General features: G+C 31.7%; 1 protein-coding gene across 3 annotated transcripts; it reads left to right on the top strand.

Moving 5' to 3' along the window:
* The first annotated feature begins 9,281 nt into the window (after positions 1 to 9,281).
* Positions 9,282 to 20,957, top strand: LOC111317813 (uncharacterized). 3 transcript variants are annotated; one of them, XM_022920262.2, is made up of 9 exons: positions 9,282 to 9,803; positions 11,848 to 11,925; positions 12,038 to 12,514; positions 12,896 to 13,031; positions 13,233 to 13,395; positions 13,828 to 13,956; positions 14,303 to 14,497; positions 15,556 to 15,678; positions 15,812 to 15,982. In XM_022920262.2, exons 1-9 carry the CDS (start codon positions 9,608 to 9,610, stop codon positions 15,920 to 15,922), a joined length of 1,608 nt encoding a protein of 535 aa, XP_022775997.2. In that variant the 5' UTR covers positions 9,282 to 9,607; the 3' UTR covers positions 15,923 to 15,982. The 3 variants fall into 3 exon arrangements, with proteins under 3 accessions (XP_022775997.2, XP_089607324.1, XP_022775998.2); XM_089751198.1 differs by lacking the exons at positions 15,556 to 15,678; positions 15,812 to 15,982 and adding an exon at positions 20,796 to 20,957 and having other exon boundaries at positions 9,441 to 9,803; XM_022920263.2 differs by lacking the exon at positions 13,828 to 13,956 and having other exon boundaries at positions 9,467 to 9,803.
* The last annotated feature ends 666 nt before the right edge of the window (positions 20,958 to 21,623 follow it).

Below are 21,623 nucleotides of genomic sequence, written 5' to 3'. Positions count from 1 at the left end.
TAACATTAATCAAACGACAAGCTAAAGAGTGGTTATAATTATATTGATCACTTATTAAATCTCAAATCCCATTGAGGCAAGTATCAAACAAGACATGAAAAAGATTTTCTTTTTTGTTTGAAGGGAAAAAAAAAAAAAAGGAAGAATGCAAAGTGGGATACTCACAAACACCTAACAACTTGAGTGTAAATCACTTCATTAAATTTCCAAATGGCAGAGGATGATGATGGTATTGGTTTGGATCAACTCAGAATATTCAATTCTTTGCTTAATTATTTATTATTTAAGAGTCTATTTTAAGGTTTTAGGGCAGAGCCGTAATAATAATTGCTTGCCTCCATCAATTTCTCCTCACACCTTTAAACAAAATCCATGGAATCCTCAATCAATTAAATGCCTCCATGGCAGCATCTGCTGACGATGCTTTAAACTTCCCCAAAGTAATTACCAAACAAGATTTAATATGTTTTTAATTAAAAAAAGTATATTGAATATTAAATTGTGCAGAATCTAATTACCGTCTCTGATTGTTTCTACATTGAATAAATATGTGGATTAATTTGCACACGTAATTTGGTCGCATTAATTATGCTTATTTAAAGGTCATTCATTTACAAGTTTTTCAATATTGCATTCCAATCTCTTTTCCTTTTCGTAGTGAACATTTTGTACGATTGCAAAGCGGACATAACTTTTTTGTTGACATTGAACAATTTAAAATTTCGTGTGCTCAACTATTCTTTACATTTGTTTTATTATTGTTTTATGAGAAATATGTAGGGATTTAATCCTAACAATCTACACACGCGCTACATGAGCGAAAAAATTAAAATAAAAATTGCAGTTTTCTAAACATAAAAAGAAAATTAGATAAATTAATGTACATTTAATTTAAAAATATTTAAATTTAATGCATATTTAAAAAAAAAAAACTTAAAATGCTTGATTTTATTATATTTTGATTATTACTCTTTTTTTTATACATAGAATGAGTATAATTTTTAGAGATTGTTTGATATGGGGTGATTCATTTTAAAAATAACGGTGATTTGTACTTAATAATTATATCATCTTATTTAATAGCAATTTAAAAATATTACGTGATAATGATTTTCAATCATTAGAGTGATAATATCACTAACTTGGATAATATTTTGATTTCCAAAAAAAAATTTTATCATAAGGAGAAAGTAATTTTTAATATTGTTTTCTAATTAATTTACCTTCACAAAAATATAATGAAAATTATCTAAGAAGTTGACTACTAAAAATTTAAAAAACTAGTTTTTTAATCACTTATTCTAAAAATGATTTTATATTATAAATTTATATCGACTAGAAAAAAAAATGATGAATTTATTTATTTTTTAAATTATTTTTATCAAAATAGATTTATACTTTGTAATTTTATATAAAATAATGTTTAATTATTTTTATGAATAGTTGAATCAATAAGTACTTAATATTTTATTTTTTTTACAAGATTATTTTGGATATTTTATACTATATGATTTATTTTTTTTATACAATATCAAACACAATAATTTCAAAACACTAGTTATTTATAATATTGTTCTAAATATAGTAATATAAGATCACTAGTGATCAAATAGTCTTGATAATCTTATCACCATAATAATTAGATCACTGCGATAATCTTGAAAATGATACAAAATGCTACCTTAAGAAAAGAGAGAGAAGGCTTTGATTCAAAACCAATATCTTTATGTTTTTTATTTTATATTTTTAAGTATTTTTTGTTTTTTTTCATATTTTTTAAGTAGGTGTTAATTGATTTATAACATTAAATTCAATCAAACACTTTGATAATAATATAGATTTATAATTATCACTCATATATATAAGATTTATCTAAAAATTATGCAAATCATAACTGTAAATTGTGATTGAATAGATAATAAAAATATGCAATGAGCACAAAAATAAAAAATAAAAAGGGAGTGAGATCCATATATGCATGGTTTTCTTTGAATTTACAAATTAAAACAACAATAGAGAAAGAAGAAAATACAAATCGTTTTTGAAGTTTTCTTTTAATCTTGTTTATCTAAAGTTCTTTTTATTCTTAATAATGTGATCAACTTAAACTTCATAAAAATCAAACCTTAATTAACAAAACAAACTCATCTCTTTACCAATTAAATTAAACTTTACAAGCACCATCTGAAATACTTGAATATTACAATAGCTACAAAAATGGTTTCTTCTGATTCTGTTTTGCGACATAAAAAATAATAAGTTGGAGTTTTCATTTTTTTGGTCTCGCTCTCTCTCTCCCGAGGTCCGTGACCCTTGAGGTTAGTTTTCTCTAAAAGTATGGGCGTTATTTTCTGTTTCTTTTGCCTTTTCTCGTGAGGAAAAGCTTACGAATGTGTAGATGTTGGCCTCTATTCCTAATCAAATCTTTAGCCCCACTACTTTGTGATAAGGCTTTTGTTTTTCTGCCTCACCACTAGTTATCAATAAGATAACTATTATCTTTTTTTTATTATTTTGGTTCTAAAATAATCTCATTACTTGCCAAATAAAAAAGAATAAATCCCCTTTACCAATCAACATACTAAATAAATAAAGCAATTAAATAAACAAAATTTAATTATTTTATTCATTTTATTCATTTAATTAAATATATTATTCAATACATTCAAATTTAAATCTTAATATTTATAATTAATATTTTTTATTTTAAATTATTGCATAAAATTTTAATTTATTTTAGAAAATTAAAATAAATATACTATTTAAGTTTCATTTGATTATTTTTTAATAAAAATAAAAAATTAATCAAATAATTAAAAAATTAAAAACACCGATAAAATGAAAATTTAATATCTAAAATTAAGATAAAACATATCATATTTAAAAAAGATGGAATATTGAAGATTGAGTTCAATATTTATGAATTTAATGATTTAATTAATCACATGCCATGGGCGATATTTGCTCTTTAGACATTAAATGTGGGAGCATCAGAAGCAAATCCAATAAAATTAAAAAGTTGGAGGCCAACCAATCTTTTTCTATGAGAAGACTTGACAAAGACACACAGTAGTACCATACAGCTTGCAATAAAAGATCATTTTGTTTTTTTTTTCCCTTCTTGTTGGTTTATATAACCATTTAGGTAGGTTTGGTGAAACAAGTGGCAATAAAACAATTTCAACTGTTGTTAGTAGTAGTACCTGATTTTCATTATTTACACATATTTGACCTACTCTTGATCAAATTAAATGCAAGAAAATATCTTTTATAAATAAAAATATATTATTAAAACACAAATTTAAAAGATCTCTCAACAATGAAATTCAAAGTCTTGAGGACAAGTAATAATGTGATTATGCTTCAGTGAAATCCTGGTAAATTTAGGTTTGACTGCTCACAAGTATAATATCCCGTACGAACAACCCACTGCTCATTAATATAATATCCATTCGTACTATTAATTTTGTTAAATCTGTCAACTCTTTTTTTTTTCTTTTTTGTTCTTTCTTTTTACATTTTATTTTTCTTTACCTTTTTTATTTTTTATATTTAATAAATAATTAAAATTTTGTTTTTTAAAGTTTACGGTGGAATTTATTTTGATATTATTAATTAAAAAGTATTTTTTTAATTAAATAATTTTGTAAGAAAAATTTGTTAATAGATTTATCCTCGTACCACTAGGATTTAACTTTTTTACCATTTCGTTTTAATTTTTTTTAATTAGAATAATTTTATAACTAAATGAATTAACGTAGGTGTCTATGCAGCCTATCAATTTGACCTTTTTTATTTTTTGGCTCTTTCCTTTTTTTATTTTTGATTTTTTTATTAGATAAATTTTATAAAAAAATTAATGAAAATAGACTTCACAAAACAAGCTATATATAATATGTTTTGATTTGTCTCAATCTAATAAGTGAAAAGTTTTTTTTTTTTTAATTTGAGATTAGATATAAAATTTTTTTTTTTAAATTGAAATCGAGTTAGATATAAGTTTAAGGTATTTCACCTTGTCTCATGTATATATAAAAATATATTTTATTATTTTATTATTTATTTTTATATTTATATATAAGTATTATATTAATAAAATTATTATTTAAGATCTCAATTTAATAAAAAAATTTATTTATATATAATTAAGATGCAATTTATTTTAAAAAATAATATTTTATGAACATTGTACTAAATTAAAATTATTGTATTCATTTTGGATCAATTCGAGTTAAATGCAAATTATATATATATATATATATGTTGGATAGGATTAAGTATAAAAAAAAATAACTCAATGTTGGATCATAAATGGAGTTGGATTGCATTTATTAAAAAGTTAATTCGAAGTCAATGTAAGCATAGCATATCCTGACCCGTTTTTAGCCCTAAATGAAAATGTTAATGTGACACCTTCATTTATCTTTTTTTTTCCCCTTTTTCCTTAGGCCTTTCCCATTTTTTCTCTCTTTCTTTTTCATTTTCTTTTGTTCTTTAATTGTTTATTTTAGTATTTCTTATATATTTTTTAAAAGATGGATGGGTGTTCACATAGCACCCTTATTTGGTTTTTTTCTTTTCAGCCTTTCATTTCCTTTCCCTCTATTTCTTTTTTTTTTCTTTTTTTTTTTAATAAGATAAATTTTGTAAAAAAATGAGTCAATAAAAATAGGAATGTCAAAACAACTTGTATCTAGTCTCAACCCATTGGTTCAATAAGGATATATTTTTTTAATTGGAAACAAGTTGGGGTGGAACAGTTTTTTCTTTTAAGAAATCGAGGCCAAGTCAAAATTGAATTTAGGGTTCTTCACCTCACCCTATTTAGGAGTATGTATAAAAACATATTTTATTATTTATTTAATATTATTTATATATATAAGCTCATGGTCAGGTATAAAAAAATAATAATTTGATATGGGTTGTAGTCAGTACAAGCATAAACCAATTCCTGCCTAACCTATTACCATCATTAAATGGAAATGTTCACAGGATATCCCAAATTTGCTTAGGTTTTTTTTTTTTAATTTTTAAGTTTTAGTTTTTTTAATTTTTAATTGTTTTTATTAAATTTTTAACTATGTATGGAAAAATAATTTTGACATATTAGATTTGGATTTGATTTGTTATATAAGTTAAAAGAATGAAATTAATACATTATAGATTTTGAAGCGTAATGGAGATTTAGCTTTTTTTCCTTGTCATTTTTTTTGTTTATGATTTTTTTAATTAGATAAAATTTGTAAAAAAAAAAAATCGATAAAGGTATAAATAACAAAACAATCAATATCAGATGGATTTCAATTTACCCAAATCCTATAAGGGGGCATTTGGTTCATGGAATCATGATTCCAGATAAAAGTATGATTTTTGAAAAAGTACAATACCCGAGTTTTTTTTTTTTTTCATTTTCATGGCATCCCATTTTTGGATTCACTCATTTAGTTAGGGGAAATCCACACATAATAATTTTTAAATAATTACCATAATCTTCTTAACATATATGATGGTAACTTTTCATTATATTTTATTAAAAATTTTGATAACCAAATGACAAATTATGCCTTTTTGTAACAAAAGAAGACAAATATTTTATTTAAATAATGTTTTTATTTATAAAATATAAACAAATGAGGCGTTTCAATATTTTATTGAGTAAAAGAAATTGATATAATTGTATTATAAAATATAATTGAATTATTTAAAGCATTTTTTTTACTAAAAATGCTTTAAATAAACTTTATCAATTTTTTTTAGGGATTATTTAAGGTGTTCTCTAAGTAAAACTACCTTAAATAATCATCTTCAATATTTTTAGGGATTATTTAAGGCATTATTAAAAGAGTTTTCTGGCTAAAAATGCTTTAAACAATCTTATTCCAAATTTATCAGGATTATTTAAGGCGTTCTCTGGTCAAAAATATCTTAACCATTGTTGAATTTTTTTATTAGATTATTTAAGGCATTTTTTGTCAGAAAATGCCTTAAATAATCCCATTCAATTTTTTTTTTTGATTATTTAAGACGATTTTTTGTCAAAAAAGCCTTGAATAATCTTTTAAAAAAATTTTTTACAGAGATTATTTAAGATGTTTTTGTACCTAAAAATACCTTAAATAATCTTCTAAAAATTAAAAAGAATTATTTAAGGTATTTTTTAATAAAAAACGTCTTAAATAATCCTATACAAAAATTTTTAAAGGATTATTTAAGACATTTTTATCAGAAAATACTTTCAGTAATCCCTTCAAAAAATTGAATGAGATTATTCAATGTGTTTTTTGGCCAAAAAATACATTCAATAATCCCTGTACAAATTTTTTTAAAAGATTATTTAAGGTATTTTTGGATAGAAAATGTCTTAAATAATCATATTAAAAATTTTTTAAAGGATTATTTAAGGTATTTTAGGTTAAATAATGCCTTAAATAATCCTCTCAAAAAATTTAATGGGAGTATTTAAAGTGTTTTCTAGCTGAAAATATCTTAAATAATCCCCGCATAAATTTTTTCAAATGATTATTTAAGGCATTTTTTAGTGAAAAACAACCTTAAGTAAATCTTTAAAAAAATTGAATGAGATTATTCAAAGCATTTTCTGACAAAAAATACCATAAATAATTTTCGTACAAATTTTTTTAAAAGATTATTTTAGGCCTTTTTGGGTAAAATATGCCTTAAATAATCATTTAAAAAATTAAATAGGATTATTCAATGCATTTTCTAGCAAAAAAACCTTAAATAATCATCGTACAATTTTTTATAAAAGATTATTTAAGATATTTTTGACTAAAAAAAATTGAACGAGATTATTTAAGGCGTTTTTTATCAGAAAACGGCTTAAATAATGCTAGTCAATTTATTTAGGAGATTATTTAAGGTGTTATCTGGCCATAACACCTTAAATAATCTCTTAAAAAATTTGAACAAGATTATTTAAGGCATTTTTTATTAGAAAATACCTTAAATAATCTCACAAAAATTTGAATAAAATTATTTAAGGCATTTTTATTAGAAAAAGCCTTAAATAATATTAATTACTTTATTTAAGAGATTATTTAAGGTATTTTCTGATAAAAAAACACCTTAAATAATCTCTCAAAAAATTGAACAGGATTATTTAAGGTGTTTTTCATGCCAAACGTCATTAATTGCAATATAAAAAAATTTTTTTTAATAACAAAAATTTATAACTAATTTGCAGTCACTTTCAAATATACTTTTTAAAATAATAACGGCTATTTTATAATTTTTTATTCAAGTCAAACTAAAAAATAACATAATTTTTTCTTTTGAAATCCTAAAATACCACAATGAGATGTAAGTTTTTATTTCGAAACTTTGGGTACTGTTGAAAATTTATCACTTTCCCTCGAAATTAAATTACCTTAAATCAAACGTTAGAATTAAATACTCAACGGTCAGATTTCAGGGAAAAATGCATAGATTATCCCAAACCAAATGCCTCATAAGTGTATTTTTTTAAATTCGAGATTAGGTTGATTTTTTATAAATAGAGCTACGGTCAGAGGTGGGTTTAATGTGTTATGCCCTGATCTAAGTATAGATAAAAAAATATATTTTATTATTTATTTAATTTTATATTTTTATATATTATATTAATAAAATCATTATTTAATACCTTAATTTAATAAAAATATTATATTTATACATAATTAAAATATAATTTATATTAAAAATTTTTAATAAATATTATACTAAATTTAAATCATTTAATTAATTTTGGACTAATGCAAGTCGGATGCAAGTCATAAATATATGTATCAGGTTGATATTGACTATAAAAAATTATTCAATGTCAAGTTGAGATTAGAGTCGAATTGAATTATAAATATGACAGGTAGAAGTCGAGGTGAGCATAAACTTACTTGAACCCAGTCAATTTCTATCTTTTAATGGAAGTATTTGTGTGCCACTATTTTTTTTTTTTTTTTTTTGCTTTGGTATTCTTAAAATTTTTTTTTAATTATCTACTGTAATATTTAAAACTATATTTGTAAACTTGAATTTGAAAAAGTAGATTTAGATTTGATGTGTTATAAAAGTTATAAGAATGAAATGCATACATTATTCATAAATTAGTTGATAAATTTTCACTAATTATTACTTTTATTTTAAAAAATTATAAATGAAACTATATTCATTGATTTATTAAATTTATCATTAACATTATTAATTATAAATAAAAAAAATTGGAAATGTAGCAACACCTGAGTATAATGCTAATATATATATATATATAAATGATAAGTAAGAATTCTAAATTTAATCTAATTAATTCATATAATTATTTTTAAAAAATGATATCTGAATTTTTTTGTATAATTTATTTTTACATTTATATATTTATATATGTATTAAATATATTAAAATATAATTATTTAATTAAACTCATAAATTTTTTAAAACGAATATTAAATTATCCGAATTCAACCTAACTTATTACCCGAGTAATTTAAACTCGCTCTGGACAAGTTAAACTTAATTTTTCTTTTTTTAAATGAAACCCAAAAAAATTTACAAGTAATTTGACTTTTTGCAACCTTAAATTGAGTCTCTCAAACTGAATATATATTGATGCACGACAAAAACGCGTGAGTTCACTGACGTGTTATGTAGGTGAAATTTATTGCTACTAGTTACTGTAACTTTCACGTATTGCCGCCCAATGGCTAACCTGCAAATGCAATCCAAGAAAGAAAGATATCTATGCAATCAAATTAGCTGTCACTATTTATTTGAATTATTAATTCTCAATAGTCAATTCAAAGTTGTACTAGCACCAACCTGTCAAAGATTAACATCACCTATTTTGGCCAAAGGCCAATGACATAGCGAATAAATATGTAGTCAAATACTTTTGGCCAACCTCATCCTAATGCTCATTGTAATTGACATACCCGAAAGAGAAAAATTTACCTCAGAATAGATGACCAGACATATGTTTTTCATGTTTTGGGAGTTTGTACTGGACATACAGCAAAAATCCAAATACATACAACTGAGAGAGAAAATGTGAACAAATTTGAACAAAAACAGGCCCACAAAAAAAAAAAGCAAGCGTGAGTTATAGACACAATGGGACGATGAACATTGATCAAGCAACATCCCAAAAAGTGGCAAAGGTCACGAAACTCTCCTACCTGTGCCAGACTTCGCACACGATCGCCTAACCAGAATCTGCCACGTGGCATACGTTTTAACTTCTGTGGTGGGTCCTTCAGCAAAATTATAGCAGCAGATCATTGAAATAATAATAAGGAGATGCCTTCGGCAGACGCAGGCGTTTCTCTCTATATAAAATGTTAAGCTTTTTTTTTTGACAAAAACAAAATAAAAAATTTCCTTTATTTATTATTTTTATTACTGTGAAACTCTCCCACCAAAAGAAAAGAAAAAAAAAATGCTAGTTTTTGCTTGCCGTTGTTAATGAGATTGATGTTGCTTCTCCTGTTTGTTCAACTTTCTTTTCTCTCTAAAAAAAACTCCGCTCTCTCTTTCTTTCTTTCTGTTGTTTTTGCCCTTTTTGAAGATGGTGATATAATAGAGAGGTGAATTTGATCTGCTAAGCAACAGAAGGAGAGAGATGGGGTCTTGTGTGTCAAGACCTGAAGGCTGTGTTGGCCCAAAGTTCAGGTCTTCAAAGAAGAAGGACCATAAGGGAAGGAAAAGCTTCAAGAAAAGAGTGTCTTCTCGGCTATCCCAGGCATCCTCTGATAAGGTTGATAAGTCGTCTGCTCCACCTGATCATCACTCTTCCTTCACCAACCCAACTTTTCAAGGTCTTCTCTTCCTCTTCTCTCTCTGTTATCCAAAGTTGGTTTTTGTCTTTTTTTTTTGTTTTTAATTTTATTTAGCCTTCTGTTTGGCAATGTGCTTATGGATTTTCATTTTCTGGTTGATTTCCTTGATGGGTTATGGAGGCTGGATGGTTTTGGTAGTTGCATGGAAGGTTTTGGGTGGTTAAGAGTCCGAGTCTGGTTTTCGTGTTACCTGGAAATGCATGCCTGTAGTATAGGTTAAACACTTCTGTGATAGTAGCTATTTCTTTTTACCAAGGTGAATTTTTTGTTGTTAAATGTGATGGTGGAGACCTACTCTTTTGACGATCATTTGGCATCTGATTTTTCCCCAAAGCTTTTAGTCTGAGCATATCCCAACACTGGGAATTTGATACAGATTGTTGGTCTTTGTGTTTATTGATGATCGGAGGGAATGTAGATCGATAAGGTAGAATTTTGACCCTAGCCAAAATTGAAAGCTAAATTCGGGTAGAATTGACTTCCTATTTGCCAGTACAATATAAAGTGTAAAAAGATATCAATAAAAAAGCAGAATTGGGAGCTTTCACTTTTAATTCTTCTTTGATCCCTTAAAGATCTTAATTTGCCACTGTATTAAGCTTTAGTAGATTGAGGATTAAATCTGTAGCATATTCAATTAAGCTGGGTGGAGTTTGATTGAGTTGGAGCTACAGCTGCTGCACTGCTCTCATTGGTGGTTTCAGGACGACAATGGTTGTTGCTAAGATTATTATTTCAATTTCATATAAGCTTTGAGTTGGAGATTTGATAATTTTTTGATGTCCCTTGAATGAGGGGTAAATTATAGACCTTTGAGTAAATTATAGGCTTATCAAGATAATAGCGTCAGAATTTATACTTTTATTGTCCTGTTGAGTTAACAGCATGGAATGGATTATAGTTTGTGTGGTAAGATTTAAATGTTAGTGTAAGAGGCTTAATACATATGCTATATTTAATTTGAAGAGGTAGAAGCTGCAAGGAGTTCAAGATGGGAATTGTTGACCCTGGATTACAGAAAAAAATAGTAAACATTGGCGGCCTTTTTCCCCTTTTTTTTTTGGCCCCTTCACATTCCCTTCTTCATTACTTTAATTCTATATCATTCCATCGTTGCTCTCATGATATGCTGCATCATACACAATGATTTGGTATGTAAAAAATCTATCACATCCACTCTATCTCTCTCTTTTTTTGTTTAATGTTACCAGACTTCTCTTTTTTAGACTTTGGAAGACTGTTATGCTTATAGAATCTACAGTTCTGGTGCCTGCTTTACCATTATATTAGGTCATCAATTTTTTAATTTGGAATTCTGCTTGTTCAAGCATAATGGATAGTTATGCATATTTGGTTGATTTTCTTATTGATAAGAACTAGGAACAATAGTGTGAATTAATCTATATGTATTAAAATTGCATCTTGGCGTCTGTGAATTACTTGTTAAACTAGTTAAAATTTGAAAGAATGTTTCCTTTGGTTAATAGATATACTACTGTGGTTCTTCATTGTTTACTTTCTATGATATATCTTTTTCCTTCCAGTAGATTTTCTTTTCATCTTTAATTTGTTAATATTAATAAGTTTTTCCATTTGGATATATAACTTCCTTCCAATCTATTTACCTTTTTTTCTCGTGGTTCTCATTTCTATGTTAATACTATTTAAAATCTGGCATTTGCTAAGTTGGGACTTGGGAGCCAAAAGCGTGCTCTAGAAAATCTTTCCCTGGACCCTAATTTGATAGGATCATGGCAGGGTAATGACCTTGTTTTAATATATTGGGACAATAATTATCCCTGTTTTATGATTTTACTTGTACGCTTTGTCATGTTATCAAAGTTATGCTTATGCATGGGGATAGTTACAGCATTTCAGCTAGAACAGTTTTTGTATTAGTTTCAGCAGAATAGCTGATGTTTTAAGCAGTGTAAATATGGGCATTACTACAGCATTTCAACTAGAACAGTTTCATTTTAGTTCAAGCAGAATAGCTGATGTTTTTATGATGCAACTGTGGCAGGAATCGAGGAGTTGTGGTTTGATCCAGTTGCAGTATTTGACTCTGACTGTGATGAGGAGTTTGAAAGCGTTCAGGAGGGTATGATACTTAGTGATATTACTCATAAAGCTCTCATTTAAACTAACTTTCTTTGTACTCGAGGATTATCTGAAATGGTTACAATTGGTTACCTATGCATCCATATGTGCAGATGTGTTGTCTTTAAATGGTCTTGAAGGTGTATCTGTATCCAGTATTTCATCTCAAAGAGATGCTAATTGTGGAGAACATTCTGCTTTAGTTGATCAGATGCAGAAACCAGGGGATTTATCAACTGGTAATTCTGCATGCAACTCTGGTAGTGAGGCCATCAGAAATTCAATTAGTCAGGTCTTGTATTCAGAAGATGTTAATTCCCAATCAAGATCTGATGGGCCTTCAAATCAAGCAAAGCAACCTGTATTCCTTGATGATATTGCCTCATCTGTAGATGAAGGTTTTGGAAGGGAGGATGGATTGTTGGATAACTGTGGCATTCTTCCAAGCAATTGTTTACCTTGTCTTGCATCTACTGTTCCATCAGTTGAAAAGAGAAGATCACTCAGCTCTAGCCCACCATGTGCAAGGAAAAAGACTGCCTTAAAACTTTCATTTAAATGGAGAGAAGAGCATACCAATGCCACCCTATGTGAGTGTCTATGTTATCCATTGAACTTTCCAATCTGTAGTCATCATCATCATCATAAACTTATTGAAATGTCTTATTACGAGACTGATGAAACCATTTGAAATGGATTTCAGCGAAGCTGGGATGAGTTTTGATGATGTGGGAGCTCTGATTAGATTTATCTTCTCAGACTTGAGCAAAGATACTAGAATAGTTTTCTCATGCAATCATCTAAAACTGGAATATGAGGATACTGAAGCAAAACCAGTTGCTTCTGTTTTGGCTGTTTACTAATTGATGCTTGTTAGCATCTGGAGCCTTTTAGAAAGCAGCAATGTAGCATAAGAATGGGAGTTCTTCTGTTAGAATTTTTTAATTTATTCTTTTTCTTATTTAACTCAGTTTCTTCGAAGATGCTTCTTCACCGACCAAAAGCTGGCTCTCAAGTACCTTATTGCCCTATAGAAAAGAAAATGTTTGATTGTTGGTCTCATATTGAGCCTGGTACTTTCAAGGTTCGAGGAGAAAATTATTTTAGGTATGGCTGTAAAACTCTGTCCTTGATTGATTGCTTTAACTTGTGTGTGAATTTTCTTCTTTACTCAAAATTATTGATTATTATGAAGCAAAAGCACGTATGTGTCATTTAGAAGTTTTTGATTTGGACCTCAAATGGGTGGATCTCTTATTGCCATGACTGTTTCTCACTTAAATTGATAACTATTTGTTTAATTGGCAGGGATAAGAAGAAGGATTTTGCACCTAACCATGCTGCATATTATCCTTTTGGTGTTGATGTATTCTTATCTCCACGAAAAATAGATCACGTAGCTAGATTTGTTGAACTCCCCGTTATTAGCCATTCTGGGAAACTACCATCTATCCTTGTTGTAAATGTTCAGGTATCTCTCCTTTACAGTTGCTCTTTCTGAATGGATGTGTGTTTGCTATTTTTTGTTCTATTTTCCATGGGATGGAAGTACAATGTACTGGTTTTTCTCGACCTTTTTATGCCTCCAACGTGCTCTTTATTCGCTTCTTAGTGCAACTAATTACTTCCATTACATGGCAAAATTGTCTCGATTCTTGAGCCTTCCTCAACTTTTCTTTTTTCCCCTTTCATTTTGTTCTAAAATAGTGCAAAATTTGTCATGTGCAATTTATCATTATTATTTTTGCATTTCTATAGATTTTACTTTGTTGCTCATCTGATTTAACATTATAAATCTTGTTTTATCATGAGGTGGACTCTCCATGCCACATGAAAAAAAAAATCTCAAGACTATTCATTTTTTTTCCGTAGAGTTTAATGCTAATATTTGGTGGCTATGCAGATTCCCTTGTATCCTGCAGCACTTTTTCAGAGTGAAACTAATGGGGAAGGGATGAGTTTTGCACTGTACTTTAAGCTTTCTGATAGTTACTTGAAGGAGCTTCCGCCTTACTTTCAAGAAAACATCAGGGTATGATGGATACTTGCTAAATTTAAATGTCAATATCATCCTTTCTAATAGTCAAAGGACATTTTCTTAGGTGATTATGCCGCTACAACACTAATCCATAAACCAATTAGAGATGCAATAATAGTCTCCACTCATAATGTTTTGATTACAACCTTAATTAACTTGCCATAAGGTTTTAGCTTTTACCATTTTCATTTTGCCAATGCTGCTTATATATTTGAAGCATTTGTTAGATTGTCTCTGCCCCTTTATGTTTAGGTAATATCTTCATGTATCCATTCCCTACTTTATTATTTGATCTACAACCAAGTTTACTATATTGGATCTGTATTTCATTTTAAAACAGAGGTTAATTGACGATGAAGTTGAAAAGGTTAAAGGATTCCCTATAGATACAATTGTCCCATTTCGAGAAAGGTTGAAAATATTAGGCCGAGTAGCAAATGTGGAAGATCTTCATATGGGTGCAGCAGAGAGGAAGCTTATGCAGGCGTATAATGAAAAGCCTTTTCTTTCACGTCCACAGCATGAGTTCTACTTGGTATGTATTTATGTTTCATTATTCCAAATATATGTTACATGAAGTTGGGGTTCAACTAATATTTTCATTTCTAAATACAATTTTCTATGTGTGATTTTGTGGCTACTGTTGAAAAATAGCAGTGGCATCTCCATCTAAGCCATCTCATATATTACAGCTGAAGGTCATAAATACCTGCAATGAGCAGTTTTATTTGTATTTCCGGGTTGATAATGTGTGATATGTGATGGACTGTTTGGAAACCCCATTGACATAGAGTGAGCCTGTTGTGTTCTACGTGGCTTCTTAAAAGATTTAACCACGTCTCTACTTGCTCCTTTGTTTAAAACTAGTTCTTTTTTCCTTACTGGTCCAATGGCTGGGCGGGACCATCAATAGCTCCCAACCATCCTTGAACAATCCAGTCCCATCCCCACAAAAGAAAGCAAATAGATAAGTAAAGGTGGGGCGCGGAAGGGTTAAGTTGTTAGAGTGTATGATTCTAATTATATAATTAAGCTAACCAAAAATTATTAAAGTATGTGTATATATATAGTAGAGAACTTATCTTTAAAGGTTGAGGCATGGGGCGTGGAAGGGTTAAGTTGTTAGAGTGTATGATTCTAATTATATAATTAAGCTAACCAAAAATTATTAAAGTATGTGTATATAGATAGTAGAGAACTTATCTTTAAAGGTTGAGGCATGGTAAGACCACTCCAACCATAAAATATTTAATAATTTATTAGAATATATGAATTTATTTAATAATTTATTAGAGTATATGAATTTTTGTCTTTAAAGGTTGGGGCATGGTAGAGATATAAAACATATCTCTAAGATATGAATGTATTTAATAATTTTAGTTAGCTTAATTATACAATTAGAATTATACACTCCAACCATCTACTGATTAAGCAGTTATAAAATATTGCATTATAAAATGAATTTTTACTTACTGATATTGAATGACATGCTCTATTGGGAGCAAGTTTGGGTAGCATTGGAATGGTAAAGATACGTTATCTCAATATGATTTCTTTCTTAGGCTCACTTGTTACACAAATCCATATTTGCAGGGAAAGAATTATTTTGAGATTGATATAGATATGCACAGATTCAGTTACATCTCTAGGAAAGGTTTTGATGCATTCCTGGATAGGCTAAAGCTATGCATCTTAGATGTTGGCCTCACCATTCAGGCAAGTTCCAATATCTCCTCCCAACTTCAAGATGCCCCTCCCCCTCTTCCCAAGCAAGATTGTTGGATTTTTGGGATGCTGGACTGTTTTTCTAATGTCATTTACTCACATCTGATGTTTGCCTTTAAAACAGGGGAATAAACCTGAAGAATTGCCGGAACAGATCTTATGTTGTTTATGCTTAAGCGGCATTAACTACATGAATTACCACCAACTAGGCTCGTGTCAAGAGTCCACTGATTGAAGTGCTGAAATGTTGTAATGCTTATAGCTACGATTTAATAAAAGGCTAATTTCTGAGAAATTTCCGTGCTTTCTTTGTTGGTACTAGAATATCTCAACTCAATAGCCCTTAGCCAGAGACAAGTCCGCTTATTTCCCGACTCAGATGACATTTAAAGCCTACGGTTACTGCTGCGGTGCTCAATGTTTATGGTAACAAATGCAATCCAAGAGGGTTTTGGTCAAATTTCACGCCTTTTGATGAGATATGCACAAATAACTTGTATTAACAGAAAGATATGGTCATATGAATTTATTTGAACAAAAAAGAAATAGATAAGAAAACAGATAAGAAAAGAAAAGAGACCAAAGATACGCCCTTTGAGATTCTGCTACTTCTCTGTTACAGTCAATTTGTAAAGTTCGGCTTTACAGGTTCTCCTATCCTGTTAAGTTTGGCTCACAGGCTCAGTGTCACGGGCTGCGCTTTCTTTAGACCAAAATCACGCATTCGTGCGGTACCGAGACTACTCATAATTGAGGTTAGTTTTTTGCGAGTCTATTTTTTCATCAACAGCTCAATGTTGATCTTTTAAGCCACGTACTCATGAGCCTTTCTTGGCTCTAACCCGGTAGGGTCGCACCTCGATGGGAAGGAATTCAACTCCCATCAACTCATTAACCCATTCTTACCCGAACTTGACCTGATTCGATTCGACTTGAAACCTGATTTTCAAAAAAAAAAAATTCGACCTTATGAAGTCAGATCGGATCGAAACCCTTCGATTTCGGGTTAGGTTGCCAACCCTAGACCCGATGATGCCTACTTACCTAGACACCACATGTGCCTAGGAGTAGCTTATTTCAAACTAGCAAGGCCCCTGCTTGCCCACTAGCTAAAAGGGTGATGGAGAGCTAACATTAGTTGTCCTCGAGAAAAAGTGTAAGAGCTTTTCTAGCTTTCCTACTAGGAACCGTAAGAATGTCTAAAATGAGGACACTTTTTTTCTTGGTCATTTTAGGGCTATTTTTCACCCAACTCAGGGCCCAATAACCTTACTCTTGGTCACCATAATTCCAACATTCCACTCATTGCTCCACCAACTCATTCAAGGGTGTTCGTACATGACTTCGACTGACAACACCTGACTGGCTAACCGACTCTAGGGTGCTCACCCACTAGCTTGCTCTTGTCCATACATCTTAGGGCCTAAGGCTCACATTACCCACTCATAATATCGGCAACATATTTTTGTGCTTAAAATGCTTGCACATAACTCCAAGACCACTATTCCGACAACAAGGCCTCGTTCGCTACTCAACTCAAGGCCAGTCATGAGGCACACTAAGGCTTAACCATGGCATTCTCCCCCATTTACTATGTCGATGCCCTCATCAATGCCAAGACCACACCTAACTGTCTTATTGCACATAGTTGACATTTTCTCATATGTCTCTCACTTGTGCCCTCAAGAATTGGGTCGATATCCCGTCACATGAGGCATCACCCATAATACTCGTTCATTGTCAATGTAGATGGGTCTCATCCCAGCTCCAATGCACCTCTGTGCTATCTCTACATATGACTACTAGAGTTAAACTATTTTGCTTGATAAATGCCACTGCACTGTTTCACCCATGATCACATCATGTTGCGACCTTGAGGCACCCTTATTGATCACGACCTTCAGTCGAATGAATGATCACCTACTTTGCCACACATTGGTGTGCCCTGCTGGACGTGACCTATCACACCAACTGTACACTTATGGCACTGACTCTTCGATACGCCCCTCTAGACGTGGTGCTTAGGTCAACCATATCATGCGGCACCACCCACAATAGACCCTAGCATTATGGCATTTAAGCACTTCGATCATCTTATAACTTGGGTCCTTTTGGCCTTTCTAAGGTCACCTCACTAGATATGGCCCTTTGGCCAATTGCCATCGTGGTAGCACTTTAATACGTGCTACTTAGTCTTTATCTTAGACTTAAACACAATGCTCAACAAACTCAGGCTTCATTACCTTGGCTCAATTCCACAGGGAAATCACAAGTCTTTCCCACTTTTACTCGAACTCAACTCGATTCTGCACTCAACCACATCTCCATAATGGTTCCATAACTCATTTGCCTTGCCTCGGGCATATCTTAAAGGGCAACTTTAAGCCCACTTGATGCTCAAAGATCCATTGATCCACTTTAAACACAAGGTCTCCTGACTAGCTCAATCTCAAGGTTCACCAACCTATTCGGTACTTGAGGTCCACTGACTTATTCAGAATCAAGGCTATCCTATTGGCCAACATTTATTCAAATCCCAATTGGCTCAATTTTATCTTGCTCAAACTTATTTAGTCTACTGATCGGATGCAACTCAAAAGCCAATCATCGGCTTTGCTTAACTCAATCGGTCTTCTGACCTACACATCTCAAGGCCTTATCAATTGGTCAATTTTTGCTTGCTTATTTCATTAAACTGTAAACTATCATGATTCGTTGACCACTACATTTTATAAAGCATTTTCTTTCGGCCAACATAAACTTTTTTGCCTCTACAGAGTGGTTTCACACTTGGAAGCCAAATACTCAGCTCATACCCTCACTAGGGTACTTACACCACACAAGAAGTGTAAGCATTAGTAATTAATCTCAATCAGCTCAACTTATGTCTCTCATGACTACACGCATCTTGGCCCACATGGCCTTGCTCAAACACCATTTTAAGGTGTATGCCTGTTTCACTCTTTGGTCTCAACATGGTTTTTTTATTTCAAAGGGCATCGTATGCTCGCATATGCTAACACCTTTCGCAAGATGAGGCTAGACTCTCGTGCCCTTTTGCTTAGCATTCAAAAACTTATTCAAAGGCCTTCCACCTAGGCTAATTTTTCCCATAGCATGCATCGATGGCTCTTTCTCGAGCCCACATAGCCATATTATCATAATTGCACCTCAATAACTCTCTTTAAGCTTAGCAACATTTCGGTTTATCGCTACCATGCCCATACTAGGGGTTGTTTTAGTCCTATAATTGAGCGAAACATGGCTCTAATACCAAATGTCATGGGCTGTGCCTTACTTAGACTGAAACCATGCCTCTGTATGGCACCAAAACTACTCATAGTCGAGGTTAGCCTTTCGCGAGTCTATTTTCCCATAGACAGCTCAATGTTAATTCTTCAAGTCGCATACTCATGAGCTTTTCTTGGCTTTGACCCTGTAGGGTCACACTTTAATGGGGAGGAACCTAACTCTAATCAACTCATTAGCCCACGATTCTTAGGGTGGCCTCGAGCATCCATCTCTACCTAAAGGCATCAAGGTCTTGAGCACTGACCTTCCAATTCTTATAGGGGCTTGTAGCCTTTTTTCTCATAATATTATTGCTTTCTGGCATGGTGAGAGCCCAACACCATGGCCACTAGCATCTACGCAAGCTTTTGTGCCATGATCTTGTAAGCACAATACTGATGCTGGTTAGTAGCCAGCTCGAAGCCTTTAGGCTCATCTCGTACCACAAAACTCATTTCTTAGGGTCTCAGCCTTTGGCTTCATTTTTGGCTGCCCGCACATATGATGGACACTCAACATCATACTTGTCTTGCTTGTGAGACTCGGGTGTGCTACCCCAACTACAGAACCCCTCTACCGATTGGCCACAAAGGTTTAGCAGCGTGCTTGCCTACTAGCCCACTCATCCCTCAGGCTTGATGATGTCCTTCCTACACAAACACCATTTCATGATCTTTCCGGCTCAATGAAGGGGCATAGCAAATGCTAATGCCTAACCCTATGGTTCAACGCAAAGGTGTGATGTGAGACCCGTCGGCCCTAAGTTTATCATGACCCGAAAAGACATCGTGCTACACTTGTGACTCAACAATGCCTACTCACATAGACACCACGTGTCTAGGAGTAGCTCACTTCAAACTAGCAAGGCCCCCACTTGCCCACTAGCCAAGGAAGTGGTGGCGAGCTGACACCAGTCGTCCCCCTATAAAGAGCGTAAGAGTTTTTCCAACCTTACTATAAAAAATCGTAAAAATATCTGAAATGGGGACACTTTCCTCCCCCGCCTTTTCACTGCCATTTTTTCACCCAACTCAGGGCCTATTGACTTTCCTCTTGGTCACCATAATTCCAGCATTCCACTCGTTGCTCCACCAACCCACTCGAGGGGGCCTGCACACAGCTTCGGCCGACAATACCCGACTAACTAATTGACTCAAGGGTGTTTGCCCACTGGCTCGCACTTGCCTGCACATCTTGGGGTTTAGGGCTCACACCACCTATACACAATATTAGCAACATATTCTTGTGCTTAAAATGCCCACACACATCTCCAAGACCACTGTCCCAACATAAAGACTTCGTTCGCTACTCACGGCCAGTCATGATAGGATTGAGACACACCAGGACCTGATCATGACACTCAGTCTGAAAACTCTGTATTTACCTCGGCAAGAAGGCTTAAGAAATTGTTGCTTTTGTTAAACGTGACGCCAGAATGTTGATGTTTCTCGTTCATTTGCTCTTAACAATCTGTTAAAATATTGTTGTAATGAAAGATTGTTCTGAGTGTTACTGTCATTTGAAGGGATTTCACGTTTTCATTTTTATCTTCTATGAAATACTTAGATCTTATCAGCAGTCGTATAATCTATTGGTAAAGTGTTGAAATCCTAGTTTCAATGACCGTAATCAGGATTCAAATCGTGACAGTTTTGATTATAAAAAAAAAAAAACTTAAATCTTGCTGACTGTAGCATCAGTGTTTGCAGATCAGAAGCTGGCCTAGGCATAAATGTTTGAAAACACTAAGCAATTACATGTCTTCTATGATTGCTGAATTTTCAGTTGAGATGGAAAAACTAATTCAAAACTTGCAGGGAGAAGGGGGCTTCCCACATAAACCTTTGTTTCCAGTGAAAGAACTTTGAGGAAAGTTGCTGAGAGGTTCTCCAGCGGTAAATTCTCCCACCAAAAGATTGTCCGATAAATCCTAGTCCTTCAGGTTTTTGAGGTTCAAAAACTCGACTGGTATTTTGCAAGGCTCAGATTTGCCATGGCCTCTACCAAGCCGAAACCCAACTAATTATAGCTCAAATCCAAACTTTTCATTGCCTTCAATTCCCCCATTGTAGTTGATAATTGACTCTCTGCTGTGTTCCTACGCCAATTTGCTCGATTCCACTTATGAAGCTGTTATCAGATAGGTCAATATTATATCAGTGAACCATCTGGTGTTTGCAAATTAATGAATGTTGCCAAATAATTTCACCATTTTACTAATGAATGTTGCTCGGTTCCAGTTGTGAAGCTGTTATCACTTATCAGATAGGTCAATATTTGTCTGATAATGAACGTTGCAAATTAATGAATGTTGCTAAAGAATTTCAACCTCTGGTGTTTTCACCATCATAAAATATTTTTTTATTAAAAAAAAAAAAAAGCCACCAACCTCCTTGATAATGAAGAGTGTTAAAGAATTTCACCATTTACTCAGCTCACTTATACTTGTGTTATGTATAATGACATAAATATGATGTGAAAAAAGAACAATACTCATGGAAAATCCAAGTGTCTTGTATTCTCAACCTCCATAATTTAACTAATATTACTTTCATTTATTTACTTCAGAAATATATAATATGCAAAGAAAAATATTATTATCTTTATAAAATGTTTTTTACAAGTTGGAAATAAGAATCATTATC

This window comes from Durio zibethinus, chromosome 2 (genome assembly GCF_047325235.1).
Source record: "Durio zibethinus cultivar Kanyao isolate XHJ-2024 chromosome 2, ASM4732523v1, whole genome shotgun sequence".
NCBI classification, from domain to species: Eukaryota; Viridiplantae; Streptophyta; class Magnoliopsida; order Malvales; family Malvaceae; genus Durio; species Durio zibethinus.
The sequence above is the reverse complement of the archived record's forward strand: the minus strand, read 5'-3'. Positions and strand labels throughout refer to the sequence as shown.